The sequence below is a fragment of the Taudactylus pleione genome, unplaced genomic scaffold (genome assembly GCF_031769625.1).
Source record: "Taudactylus pleione unplaced genomic scaffold, aTauple2 ptg000390l, whole genome shotgun sequence".
In the NCBI taxonomy this organism is placed as follows: Eukaryota; Metazoa; Chordata; class Amphibia; order Anura; family Myobatrachidae; genus Taudactylus; species Taudactylus pleione.
Genome location: NW_028284791.1, coordinates 1376869 through 1391520, shown reverse-complemented (window position 1 = coordinate 1391520; position 14652 = coordinate 1376869). Strand labels below are relative to the sequence as shown.

The window sequence follows — 14652 nt, the reverse complement described above, 5'->3', positions numbered from 1 at the left end:
AGCAAACATACAGCATAGGAAATAAACATACAGCATATGAAACAAACATACAGCATACGAAACAAACATACAGCACAGGAAACAAACATACAGCATAGGAAACAAACATACAGCATAGGAAACAAACATACAGCATAGGAAACAATCATACAGCATAGGAAACAAACATACAGCATACGAAACAAACATACAACATACGAAACAAACATACAGCATAGGAAACAAACTTACAGCATACGAAACAAACAAACAGCATAGGAAACAAACATACAGCATAGGAAACAAACATACAGCATAGGTAACAAACATACAGCATACGAAACAAACATACAGCATACGAAACAAACATACAGCATAGGAAACAAACTTACAGCATAGGAAAGTACTATGTAATATAGTGGCCTATTCATGGGGGTGCTTTCTCTTTGCTTGTTGCTTGTACTCCTCTTCTGGGGCATCTCTTGTCACTGTCCAACAGTAGTGATCACCTACCCTGATATCTTTGTTCCATTGCTGAAATGTCTTGGTGGAACCGCTCCCTATGCTGTCACTCAGTGCACCACAGTTACCTTGTGTGGGTAATCCCGTAAATCGCATATATTTGAATAGGGGAGGGGACAAATAACTGATTCATTTAATTGGGTCATTAGGCCCCCCCCCCTCTGTGCGGAACGCAGATTGCTGGTAAGATTCTCTCCATTCTGCCCACGTCACTAGGAATACCCCTACATGGTCATAAATGGGCTATATCTCGGAACTCAGAGCTAACTGAGAGTTTTAAATGTCATATTCATTCTTTGCATGCTGACATCAATTAGAAGTAACTATTTTCACATCGGAAACATTTTCATTGTTGTGCCTAGCCCCTTCCATAGACAGAAACCATTTTGAGGGGGCTCAAAGACTAGAGTTGAAAACCTCTGGTCTAAACAATGTCCTAGATAATATCAATGAGATTAAACACTTCAACATTCACTAAGTCTTTATACTTTTTTATTTTAATTGGGGTTTTGTCTTCTCAGTCACAGCGTAAAAGGTCTGGCAACTCTTGTCCAAACAGTCTTGGTCACTCTCCGATGCTGTTATACTTTCCCCATCTGCTTGGCTGGCCCTGCGCTATAGGGGTGGGCTTGACTGTGACTTACTTGTAGTCGAATTTGATAATTTGCCATGCTTGGCACCAGATTTGAATAGCTCAAGCTCCATTACCAGCCAGCCTATCACGCCAAGAGCCTGGGCAGGTGGCAGCAACCTGTGCCTCAGGCGCAGTGATGTGCAAACTACTTTGCAGAATTCCCTGGAGAAGACCACTGGTGTTTCTGCCTCTGTTCAAGGTAGCACCAATCTTAGTTGAAACCAATTTAGGCAGATTCAGACATAAATAACTAAACAGTAACTGTATAATACAATAGAGACATAACTGAGCATACATTAATTTTAGTACACGGACAGCGATAGCGCCATTTGATTGTTTATTTGTATGTCAAGTAAATGCTACAGTATTTAACCCGAGCCAGAAGATCATAAACCAGTTACTTTGTATCAATTAATATTTATTCACATTTCTTGTGGTAAAGCAAACAATCACTATAAATAAATGTTTGCAAAATGATTCTGATTAACAAGCTTTACCCTCATGATATCCAACTTTTAAGAAATAACTAAATTTTCTCATTGATACTACTAATAAAGAGCTCCCCTCACTACAAGTAATATATTGCATGTCCTCTACATGTAATTCACAAAGTTCTAGCTAGATTTAGCAGCAATGTATTTATTATTATAATTATCCTTTATTTATATGGCGCCACAAAGGTTCCGCAGCGCCTTACACAGTACAATAATGAGCACACAAGAAAAACAGTTAATAGCAATACAAAACAATGCAGGACAAGGACATGGTTTATACACATAGCTGCATAACACAAGCAGCAGGGCCTCAGGAACCAGGTGTTAGGTGCCAATTGAGGAGTTAGGAGTAAATGATACTATACATAGGGGGAGGAGAAGCACGTGAGGGATGAGGGCCCTGCTCATTAGAGCTTACATACTAAAGGGGAGGGGTAGACAGACAGGGGCGACACAGATGGGGTAGATAGAGAGGAAGGAGCATGGAGCAGTGGGTTAGGATATGGCTGCGGAATGTGTGTGTATAAGATGACCTGATGTTATGTCAAACTTACAGTAAGTCCTTCATTCATCTATCTCTGACAGAAAATAGATTTTGTTTATGTGTTATTTACTTGAGAGATGTATAAAATAAAGTTGTAGCACTTTCATTTGTGTGTTACATTTTAGCATCTAAATACAACCTGATAAAAAATACAGCTATTATGGGACTGTCCCGCCATCCTAATACAGTAGTGACTACTTTAGTCCCAGCTGCCGGGTGCTATGCCATGCTCCTGTGAGTGGGTGCATATCACATGCTAGACCCACCCACAAACGAGTGCAGCTATGCCCATCATGCTGTGGTCCCACAGGATGTTGGTGTATCTGGGCCCAGAATTTCTCTTGGCAGCCCTGTAGGTGACAGGCAGAGCCAGGTGGGCATAGTGGTGGGGTAGCAAGGCCATGGAGGGAGGGAGGTGGCTGAGAGTGGAGGAACAGGAAAGGCTGGGGGGAAGAAGCAGAGGGTTGGAAAGCAGACTGATGAGAGAAAATAGGGGGAATAGCAAGTGGAGGAGACAAGAGGGGGAGGATGGGGGTGGATAAAGTAGAGGATTATGTGGGCACTGAATATGGGGGGTGTTTGAAGCAAAGGGCATTCATGCTGTGGACGAGGTAATAAGCAAGATGAAAACTGGAGTGGAGGTTGTGTGATATAGAGACAGTGTGATGTAGAGGCTGTGTGATGTAGAGGCTGTGTGATGTGGAGGCAGTGTGATATAGAGACAGTGTGATATGGAGGCTGGGTGATGTAGAGACAGTGTGATGTAGAGACAGTGTGATATAGAGACAGTGTGATATGGAGGCTGGGTGATGTAGAGACAGTGTGATGTAGAGACAGTGTGATATAGAGACAGTGTGATATGGAGGCTGGGTGATGTAGAGACAATGTGATGTAGAAACAGTGTGATATAGAAACAGTGTGATATAGAGACAGTGTGATGTAGAGACAGTGTGATGTAGGGACAGTGTGATATAGAGACAATGTGATGTAGAAACAGTGTGATATAGAGACAATGTGATGTAGAAACAGTGTGATATAGAAACAGTGTGATATAGGGACAGTGTGATATAGAGACAGTGTGATATAGAAACAGTGTGATATAGAGACAGTGTGATGTAGAGACAGTGTGATGTAGGGACAGTGTGATATAGAGACAATGTGATGTAGAAACAGTGTGATATAGAGACAATGTGATGTAGAAACAGTGTGATATAGAAACAGTGTGATATAGGGACAGTGTGATATAGAGACAGTGTGATATAGGGACAGTGTGATATAGGGACAGTGTGATATAGAGACAGTGTGATATAGGGACAGTGTGATGTAGGGACAGTGTGATATAGAGACAGTGTGATATAGGGACAGTGTGATATAGGGACAGTGTGATATAGAGACAATGTGATGTAGAGGCTGTGTGATGTGGAGGCTGGGTGATATAGAGACAGTGTGATGTAGAGGCTGTGTGATGTGGAGGCTGTGTGATGTAGAGACAGTGTGATATAGAGACAGTGTGATATGGAGGCTGTGTGATATAGGGACAGTGTGATATAGAGACAATGTGATGTAGAAACAGTGTGATATAGAGACAATGTGATGTAGAAACAGTGTGATATAGAGACAGTGTGATATAGGGACAGTGTGATATAGAGACAGTGTGATATAGGGACAGTGTGATATAGGGACAGTGTGATGTAGAGACAGTGTGATGTAAAGACAGTGTGATGTAGAGACAGTGTGATGTAGGGACAGTGTGATGTAGGGACAGTGTGATGTAGGGACAGTGTGATGTAGGGACAGTGTGATGTAGGGACAGTGTGATGTAGGGACAGTGTGATGTAGAGACAGTGTGATGTAGGGACAGTGTGATGTAGGGACAGTGTGATGTAGGGACAGTGTGATGTAGGGACAGTGTGATGTAGGGACAGTGTGATGTAGGGACAGTGTGATATAGGGACAGTGTGATATAGAGACAGTGTGATGTAGAGGCTGTGTGATGTGGAGGCTGGGTGATATAGAGACAGTGTGATGTAGAGGCTGTGTGATGTGGAGGCTGTGTGATGTAGAGACAGTGTGATATAGAGACAGTGTGATATGGAGGCTGTGTGATATAGGGACAGTGTGATATAGAGACAATGTGATGTAGAAACAGTGTGATGTAGAGACAGTGTGATGTAGAGACAGTGTGATGTAGGGACAATGTGATGTAGAAACAGTGTGATGTAGAGACACTGTGATATAGGGACAGTGTGATATAGAGACAGTGTGATATAGGGACAGTGTGATATAGAGACAGTGTGATATAGGGACAGTGTGATATAGGGACAGTGTGATGTAGAGACAGTGTGATGTAGAGACAGTGTGATGTAGGGACAGTGTGATATAGAGACAGTGTGATGTAGGGACAGTGTGATGTAGGGACAGTGTGATGTAGGGACAGTGTGATGTAGAGACAGTGTGATGTAGGGACAGTGTGATGTAGGGACAGTGTGATATAGGGACAGTGTGATATAGAGACAGTGTGATGTAGTGACAGTGTGATGTAGGGACAGTGTGATATAGAGACAGTGTGATGTAGGGACAGTGTGATATAGGGACAGTGTGATATAGGGACAGTGTGATATAGAGACAGTGTGATGTAGAAACAGTGTGATATAGAGACAGTGTGATATAGGGACAGTGTGATATAGGGACAGTGTGATGTAGGGACAGTGTGATGTAGAGACAGTGTGATGTAGAGACAGTGTGATATAGAGACAGTGTGATGTAGGGACAGTGTGATATAGGGACAGTGTGATATAGGGACAGTGTGATATAGGGACAGTGTGATATAGAGACAGTGTGATATAGGGACAGTGTGATATAGGGACAGTGTGATATAGAGACAGTGTGATATAGGGACAGTGTGATATAGGGACAGTGTGGATTAAAGTTGTTAAATGTTCAAAAATACAGGTAAAAGAACTGCACTGCTAAATATGATCGCAGCTCCAAAAGTAAAATATAAAGAGATGTATGTGAGTAGTGGGTGCAGGAATTTGTTATTAAAATAAAGAATGATTAAAGTGGACAGATGCGATGCAATGGGAAAAGGCAATACAGTACAAACAGGATGTTCAGTAGTATGAAGGCAAAAATTACAATGTACAGAGCCGATCCAGTCAGAGGTGTTTTGAACAACAAAGATCCATCAACAAGAGCAGCAGCAGATAGGGGAGTACTTGCAATGTCCAAGCAGCGAGTGCAGTAAGGAGTTTCCTGGATATGCATACAGAAGCTGATGGGGAATTTGGTAATTCACATTAGTATGTTGCTTGATGTTGGTCAGAAAATGTTCTGGTTTTGAGGATGTTTTCCCTCAGTTTTCCTCCAGTATAACTCTGGCGTAACTCCGTCTTAGTTATCAAATTGTAATTAAACTTATAATCTAACACTTTGAATCTAATATTGACTAATGCAGCCTACGTCTATGCAGCATTACTGATCACTAATAACTAAGGTTACCAACATGTCCCTGTGAGCTCACTGATTGGGACCCCACCCCCTGTTCTCAACACACACTAAATTGGGATGCAATAAATTCTATGATAAACAGTTTGTGAGAAGGGGTAGAACACAGATTCACAGTAAATTTATTACCACTAATTCCACATGTGTGAGATCATTAGTCACAATCCACATAGCAGTAAAAGGCTCTGATAGAATAACATACCAACATAACACATCCAATATTTTTTTTCTATTTGTTTTTCTGTGAGATCCCTGGAAAAGAAGAACGTTACTCTTCCAATAATGGTCAACTCATCAGTACTTCAGAACAACCTGAGCCAAGAGTCCTTCACTGGCAGTAAAACTGTTGAGTACGTGCAGTGGATCATTATATTCCTGATAATAGCGGGGTTCTGTTTCCTCCTCTGCATTGTCACAGTGATGCTGAGCGCCTTCCTCCTAACACCAGATCTCCAGCAGAATGCTCGTTATGTTCTGTTTGTTTACATGCTCATTAATGACCCAGTCCTGGCATTTTTCTTGCTTCTTGGATCATTATATTTATTATATGTTCCTGTGCCAGTCTGCTACATTTTGTACACTGTTTCCTCAAAGAAATTTAGGCTAACTCCATACAACCTGGCAGCCATGGCTCTAGAGCAATATGTCGTCATCTGCTACCCACTGCAACATGCCCAGCTGTGCACCACCCAAAGAGCTAATGCAGCATTCACCCTGATATGTTCGGCGATGATGATCCCATATGCGGCTGAGCTATGCGTCATGTTCTCATCATTTACCAATATATTCCATCTGTATATTATATGCGGACAGGAAATTTTGCTAGTTATTAACATTCAAACTCTTATTAAGTCCGTTACTCTCGTCCTGTGTTTTGGCTTGGTGGGACTTGTCATCATATTTACGTATGTGAAGATCATGCTGGCTGCCCTAAAAATAAGTCCTCAGTCATCTTCTGCCTCCAAAGACGGGAAAATAATTACGCTCCACGCCTTCCAGTATCTCTCATGTATGGCTTCTTTATCAAGTGTACTGTCACAATCATTTTCTATCCAATCAGCAGAGGCCTTACAATTGTCAAACTATTTTACTTTAACCTACGTGCCAAGATTCCTCAGTCCTGTAATCTACGGAATCTGGGATGAAGTGTTGAGAAAACCTTTAAAAAAATCTTTAACAAAATTCTATCATTAGATTGTTTGCCATAGTTACATCACTAGTATCACAGATTACTGACTATTAGAGTCATACTGGCAATAGTCACAAGCTGGATAGCAAAGCAATATGACTCTCGCTAAAATAATCTATGAATATGACTCAGTAATTGCTTCATATGTGTTGGGATACGGTATATACAGTAACATTGCCTCTGGTTGTGTAAGGCTCTAAGGGTCAGTTTCTATAGTACCTCTCTGCTCCCTTCCCGAAGTCTGACGCCTTAGACTAGAGTCTTAATGGCTTTTCTAATTTCTGGTCTTGTGATTTATTTCTGATGTAATAATATAAAGCACAGTGATAACAAGATTATTACTTTGAACACCTTTACATAACTGTTAATCATTAATTGTCCTGCTTTAGTGCAATAGTAAATTAAAAACTTACAACTAAGAATGTCCTTTCCTGGTGATGTAGTTTGTAATTACTGAATTACTTTTCTTCAAACCATCAAATGCCACATATGACCTCATTTAGAGTTGGACATAAGTGGAAGATGCTGCTTATTTCATGCTCCTCCTTTTGCATAAATTCACAACTATAAACATTATGGGCCTCATTTATCAATGAGTTTTATCATTCACAACAAGTGATAAAACTCCCTGAATGTGATAATGGTGCTCCAGCCAATCAGCTCCCAACAGTCATCTGACAGTTGGGAGCTGATTGGCTGGAGCACCATTTATCATACACAACGAGTTTTATCACTCGTTGTGAATGATAAAACTCTTTGATAAATAGGCACCTATGTCTTTTACTCCTGTGACTCACATGTCTCTTGCTCTTGATGATTTGCATGCCACAAGGGTTGCAAAATGATTGCAGATGTGGCCAAAGTAAAGTATTGGCATACTGACACAAAATACATCTCAGGTAGGTGCAAAAAAAAAAAAACCCCACAATGAATCTTTTGGGAGAAATATGACTTATGTGTGCTCAGATCCTGGTGTAAGTTGTGAGCTGATGATGGTGATTGCTGCTGGGCAGTACAGGGCAATGCATGGAGAGTGAATACTCCCCTGCTAAGGAAATCTTGTAAGTGGGGCCTATCTGAGATGAGCACCAGTCAGTGCAGGGCCATCCAGAGGTTGCCTAATTAGTTTTTTTTTTCTCTGGGTAGGAAGATAGCCAGTTGGGCAGATGGGCCATGACTGGCGACCATCCAGATGATGCACATTACTCCTCCTCTCCTCGCCATGTAGAGGCTGAGCCACCTTTAGATGTGATGAACAACATTGCTGTCCATGCAATGCTATGTGTACTGCATGCCGGTCACTAAGATGCTGTGTGTACTGTATGGCAGTCCCTGAGATGCTGTGTGTACTGTAAGGCAGTCACTGAGATGCTCTGTGTACTGTATGGCAGTCACTGAGATGCTGTGTGTACTGTATGGCAGTCCCTAAGGTGCTGTGTGTACTGTATGGTGGTCACTGAGATGCTGTTTACTGTGTGGCAGTCACTGAGATGCTCTGTGTACTGTATGGTGGTCACTGCAATGCTACGTGTACTGTTTAAAAGTTCCTAAGAAGCTATGTGTACTGTATGGTGGTCACTGAGATGTTGTGTTTACTGTATGGCAGTCCATGAGATGCTGTGTGTACTGTATGGTGGGCATTGCAATACTGTGTGTACAGTATGGCGGTCACTGAGATTCCATTTATACTGTTTGGCAGTCCCTAAGATGTTGTGTGTACAGTATGGTGGTCACTGAGATGCTGTGTGTACAGTATGGCAATCCCTGAGAAGATATGTGTACTGTATGGTGGTCACTGGAGGCTCTGATTAATGTTTTTCGATCACTGTGGTCAGGTTGTGTTGCTTTATGCTGTTTTTATACTGTGTGCGGGTGGTATTAATGTAATGTTGGGGGTCATTATTGATTAATTTGGATGCAAAACAATTACAATCCACGCCTTCCAGTATCTCTCATGTATGGCTTCTTTATTAAGTGTACTGTCATAATCATTTTCTATCCAATCAGCAGAGGCCTTACAATTGTCAAACTATTTTACTTTAACCTACGTGCCAAGATTCCTCAGTCCTGTAATTTACGGAATCTGGGATGAAGTGTTGGGAAAACAAGTATTTTTAATACTTGTTTGAAATTTGAAACACCTGGGGCACCTATATTTCCAACTTCGCTTCCCCTCATGTAAAAAAACAGTGGAAGTCACAGTGATGCCTATAACAGTGGAAATAGGTCTCACCTAAAGGTGGTAAGTACTCCCAATGTGTGCAGCATTGTGACACTGTACACAGTGGCATGTGCGGGGTACCGCATTCACAGTGGCACCTCCTCCCATTGGGAGCACTGCATGGAGATGAGGACATCACATAAGCGCACTCCTTTCTAATTTCTCCCCCCTGCTCAGGGCTCTCTCCAGTTCTATAAAAAAAATATTATACCTTAATTGAGTGTAAAGTAGGCACACACTAATGAATGACTTAAACTATGAATGGTATACAGTCAGGAAGCCGACAGTCGAAATGCCGACCGCCGGCTTCCCAACTGTGCAATCCCGACTGGGGACTAATGATTGGCGTCAAAATCCAGACACCTATCATTATCCCTATGCCGGGATCCCGAAGCCCGGCATACCAAAGGTAAGCCGGGCGGCAGGGCAGGCGCGGACAGCCACGCGGGGGGGAAGGGTTAGGCTAGGGGTCCCAGGGTGGACTTTGGGTTAGGCACCCCTCTGGGAGGGTTAGACTAGGAAAAGGGGGGGTTAAGGTTAGGTACCCTCGGGAGGGTTAGGTTTAGGCTGCGGGGACGGGGGGGTTAGGTTTAGGCACTTACAGGGGGGGTTAGGGTTATGCACTAGGGAGGAGGTTATGGTTAGGCACCCCTAATGGAGGGTTAGGGTTAAGGGGGGGAGGGTTAGGTATAGTTAGTTTACTTGCCTATCAGGATCTTTACTGCTGCCAGTCTTCCGGCATAGGGATTTGAACCATACCGATCCCCTATGAACAGCCCAGTTACTTAACCAGTGGTGTTGGTTTATTGAGAGAAAGCAGGTACAGCCATACTGTTACATGCACACTGGTGATGGGGCAGAGCTTGAGCAGAGTATAGTTTTATAAGGCTCAGCAGCCAGTGAGTGAATGTTGCTTGCGGGTAGTGGTGAAGGATGCTGGAACAGTGTTACATGCAGATAATGAACCAGGTCTCTATAGGAGGTAATTAGGAGATTTCTGTCTCCCACCATGTCACTCTACATAGTAACAACAAGATAATTCCTGCACATGCTTAGTTGTCATTTTTGTGGCCATTTTGGAATAATGCTGCATACACACGGTACGTTGCAACCAATAACTTGAAAGATATCTTTCAGTGAAGTCATCCTGCCACATGTCTGAACAGGCAAAGTTGACAATATCGTGCAAGTTGGCCTGCATGTACGGACGATCATAGATAACATTATCATTCATGCGGGAACGCACATCGTTGGTCGTTCACTGCATAAAAATGAACGATATGAACAATATCTCATTGAACGATATCATTATTGTTCATATTGTTCATAGATATCGTAGCGTGTGTACGCACCTCTAGGCATGACGCACACTCCAAATTCAATACTTAAACTGTCCATGGTACTTGGTGCAGTAGGACAAATCATTTTCACCTTTGTTGTCACACTCAATGTTGATAGTCTTAGCCTGTCTAAGAAGATTTAATTAATTCAAGGTCTCTTTCATACATTAGGCTTCCTTGGCAGTTTCTATAAGTGCCATATATTCCATCTCAGTGGTGAATAGGGCAACATTCAAGTGTTGTAAGATCCTCAAGCCTAACAGGTGATGTGCATGTCCTAACTTGAATTTCTGCTCCAACAGATGCTTATTAATTAGTATTATTATTATTTTTAACATTTATTTATATAGTGCACTTATATTCCGGAGTGCTTTAGAATATTTGGCCATTCACATCAGTCCCTACCCCAGTGGAGCTTACAATCTACAGTTCTTCAATTAAGTCTACATTTAAGAAAGCTGAGTCAAAGGACCATATTCAATTTGAGGTGAAAAGACGTTATCAGTGATAATTTATCGCCAATTACGTCATTTTCGCCTATTTCCAATATCCCTGTATTCAATTATATTGAATACGGTGTGAAAAGTCAATGTTAAAAAATGGAGATAATTTTTCGCCAACCTTTTGCTGGTGAAAAAAATTGCAGAATTTGGGATTTAGGGGTGCAGGCTTAAAAATATTAGCCTGCACCCTTGGGAATGCCCCCTTAAAATGATCTGTGTCAAAAAAAGTTTTTTAAAAAAATAGGGACACCCCAAAAAAATTATTTTAATTTTGGGGTTAAATAAAAAATATGGGGAACACATTTTTAAATTATGAAATTAATTCAGGGGGGGATCCAAAGTAAATGGCAGGTGTTTAAAAGAATGCGAGTGGTAGCGGCAGGTGCACTTTTGAAGAATTTTCAAAATGCACTTTAGGGACTTAAAAATATGCTTACCCCCATTTTCATATACCCCAAATTTGATAGGAATAGTTATTTAAAAAAAAAAAATCTAAGTGCTATTCTTCACCACTTCTTCATAGCCGCAAACATGCAACTGCCGCGGCTATTACAAACCCCGACTTTCTTCTGCAGGCAAAAATGGGGGTACCCATAGTGAGCCCCCATGTATGGACATCTTTAGGGGGGTCCCAGGCACATTTCCCGAAAATTTCCATTTTTTTTCGTAGATCCAAATTCACCGGATCCCAGTTTCACTCCTTTTAAATTGAATACGGGGATAAAGCGGGCACGCGCCCGATACTTTATCCCCAGAAAAGTTCCGATGTGGAGCGAAAGTCCAGCAAGGACTTTTCGCTCCCTAATTGAAAACGTCCCAAAATCTATTTGGTACAGAAATAAATCATGCATGGCAGATTTGGCAATGACTAAATGTAATGTACTGTACCTTGCAACAGGCAAGAAGATTTGCCTGTAGTCCAGTGGTTCCCAAACCTGAATCATGGCACCCTAGAGTAACAGCATTTTTTTACGGCACCCATAGTCCAAAAGTTTCTTATTGAGAAATTTAAAAATATATATATATATTAAATAGTGTTTACCTGTCATCCTTAGGTTCCAGTTTTTTGGTGGTAGACAGGATTGTGTTTCTGATTGTCCACACATGTTATGATTGGCAGCCATTATCACTGGTTTTGCTTATTACATTGACCATAACTAATTTGATTTGGTGCTGGGCCACCAACTGGTGGTACCCATGGAAGTGCACCACGGCACCCCAGGGTGCCACGACAACTAGTTTGGGAACCACTGCCATAGTCAATCCTAGATTTTTGTGTATATCCTTTAGTACCAAGATGGGCTTTGTACTGGGCAATAGTTCCATCTGCAGTTAGCTTTTACAAAATACCTCCATGTTCTTGACTGTCTCATGGTGACTCAACCTTTTAAAAACAGTTAATGTATAGTTGTCTTGCAATGGTGCCGTTTCTTTTTCTAGTGATATTTGAGAACACTTCATATCTCCTAGGGGGTTTCCTTTATTAATTCTTACAGAACTCCTTCTCTGTGATTGGACATCCACACTGGCAGACTCTAACTTAGACACACTTCCAGCTGTTGGCATATACAGGATAACAAACTCGTGTGGTGAATCCTGTTCCAGCTTTACACTACATAACTGGATTTTGTAAGTTTTTTTTGTTTTTTTATTTCTTGGCAATATCCAAGCATGGTACAATACACTGATTTTGAATACAGCTTATGTCTCTTCTCTTTATGTACAATATGTTTGCAAATGCTCTGCACCCAAAGACTCAAAGATGATTGACGTTTGGCTTGCTTCCAGATGCCTTTCGCAGTGTTTTATCTTTTGCAGCTAATGCTGATGCACAGTTCTTCAAGTATATTGCAGTAGACACTGCTCCTGCCCAAAACTCTTTTCTAGGTCTGCTTCACTTAGCATAGTCAACAGTTTCTCCACAATTGCGCGGTTGGCCACTCGCTGACACCATTTCTTTCTAGGTCTGCTTCACTTAGCATAGTCAACGGTTTCTCCACAATTGAGCGGTTGGCCGCTCACTGACAACATTTCTTTCTATTGTGTATGCAATGGTTATCTGGTGTTCAATGTCACATTTCTTCAAAAAGATGGCTACTTCTCTATTTTCATACTCTTGTAGTTGTTATGATCTCACACGGAGATGAGACCGCAGGACTGCTGACCAGGGAAAGGTATGATGGAGGAGTGGCAGTCCTTTCACTACTAGGGCTAGCTGGAGTGTGGCTGCAGTAAATGGCACTACAGGTATAGATAGGGTACACTAGCAGCAACAAATAATGGTCTGGGTATGTCTTGGGACTAAGGGCAGGATTGACCAGGACAGTAGTGAATAGCAGGATAACAAGACAAGACTAGACCAAACAACACAAGAATAGACTAAGACAAGACTGACAGAAAAACAGACAAGAACTGGACACAACAAAATAAATGCAGGGTACTAGATGTGGCCTAGACGCCGTGGTGAAGCTTAGACAGCCTGGACGCGGCTGGGAGAGCCAGGTGGTACTTGACTAGGTGCGGCAGCAGCCGGGTATAGCTGTAACAAAGTCACTGGTGTTGGTGCACAGGATAGCGCACTAATGTCACTGGAGTGTGGCCTGTGCCGCCGGGTTGATACGAGCAGCTGACACTGTAATGCAGCCTGTGCCACCGGGTTGACACAAGCAGCTGAGATGGTCAGGGTGCGGCTACTGAGCCATGAAGGTACTAATATAGTTCAAGGAATAGCAGGCAATAATTCAGGAACCAAACAGCAGACAGGTGAATTCAGATGCTGCAGTAACTCATACTGGAGGCAGCAAGGTGGAGAACACTGCAGGTAACAAGCTGAATGCAGACAGACAGGACTGTGTAATAATACTGCAGGGCTGAATAGTAACAGGTTCCAGATACAATAACAGTAAAAGTCAGAATACCGGCAAGCACTCAGGAAACTTGAACAGAGCAACATACACTGATAATCAGACAGTATAACCGGCATGGAGTGAAGGGCTGGCTGAAATGTAACAGATGCAGGGTCCAATCAGAGCAAGCCCTGCAAAACCCTGCAAGCCTCCCTACAGATAGGCTAGTGTGCCCTTTGACTGCACACAGACAGACGATGGTAATGAGCACCTGAGACAAACAAAACACAGACAGACATGGCTATGAACTAAACACAGACAAGACAGGATTTCCAGCTACCTGCAAAAGCCAGAACAAGGACAGGACATAATGCAGTGTCCCAGTAGCAACTATGACTGGGAACAGGAAGCAGTCGGGAAACCGACGGATGGAATCCCGACCGCCGGCTTCCCGACTGTCTAATCCCGGCAAGGGTTAAATGACAGGTGTCGAGATCCCGATGCCTGATATTTTACCTACGCAGGGAGCCCGACACCCGGCTTACCGATGGAAGGTAAGCTGGGCACCAGGCGCGGACAGCCACGCGGGGGGCAGGGTTAGGTTAGGGGCTCCTTGCGGGGACTTAGGGTTAGGCACCCCCCCGGGAGGGTTAGGTTTAGGGTAGGGGATGGGGGTGGTTAGGGTTAGGCGCCCCCGGGGGAAGGTTAGGGTTAGGCACCCCCCAGGTGATTTAGGCTTAGGCGGCGGGGAAGGGGGGGTTAGGGTTAGGCACCCCGGGGGAAGGTTAGGGTTATGCACCCCCAGGTGATTTAGTCTTAGGCGGCGGGGAAGGGGGGGTTAGGTTTAGGCACGTAGAGGGTGGATTAGGGTTA

The 14652-nt window shown here is 42.8% G+C and overlaps 1 protein-coding gene across 1 annotated transcript; it reads left to right on the top strand.

Moving 5' to 3' along the window:
- The first annotated feature begins 5962 nt into the window (after positions 1-5962).
- On the top strand, positions 5963-6874 carry LOC148507626 (odorant receptor 131-2-like). Its single transcript, XM_088445803.1, has one exon. It carries the CDS (start codon positions 5963-5965, stop codon positions 6872-6874), a length of 912 nt encoding a protein of 303 aa, XP_088301929.1.
- The last annotated feature ends 7778 nt before the right edge of the window (positions 6875-14652 follow it).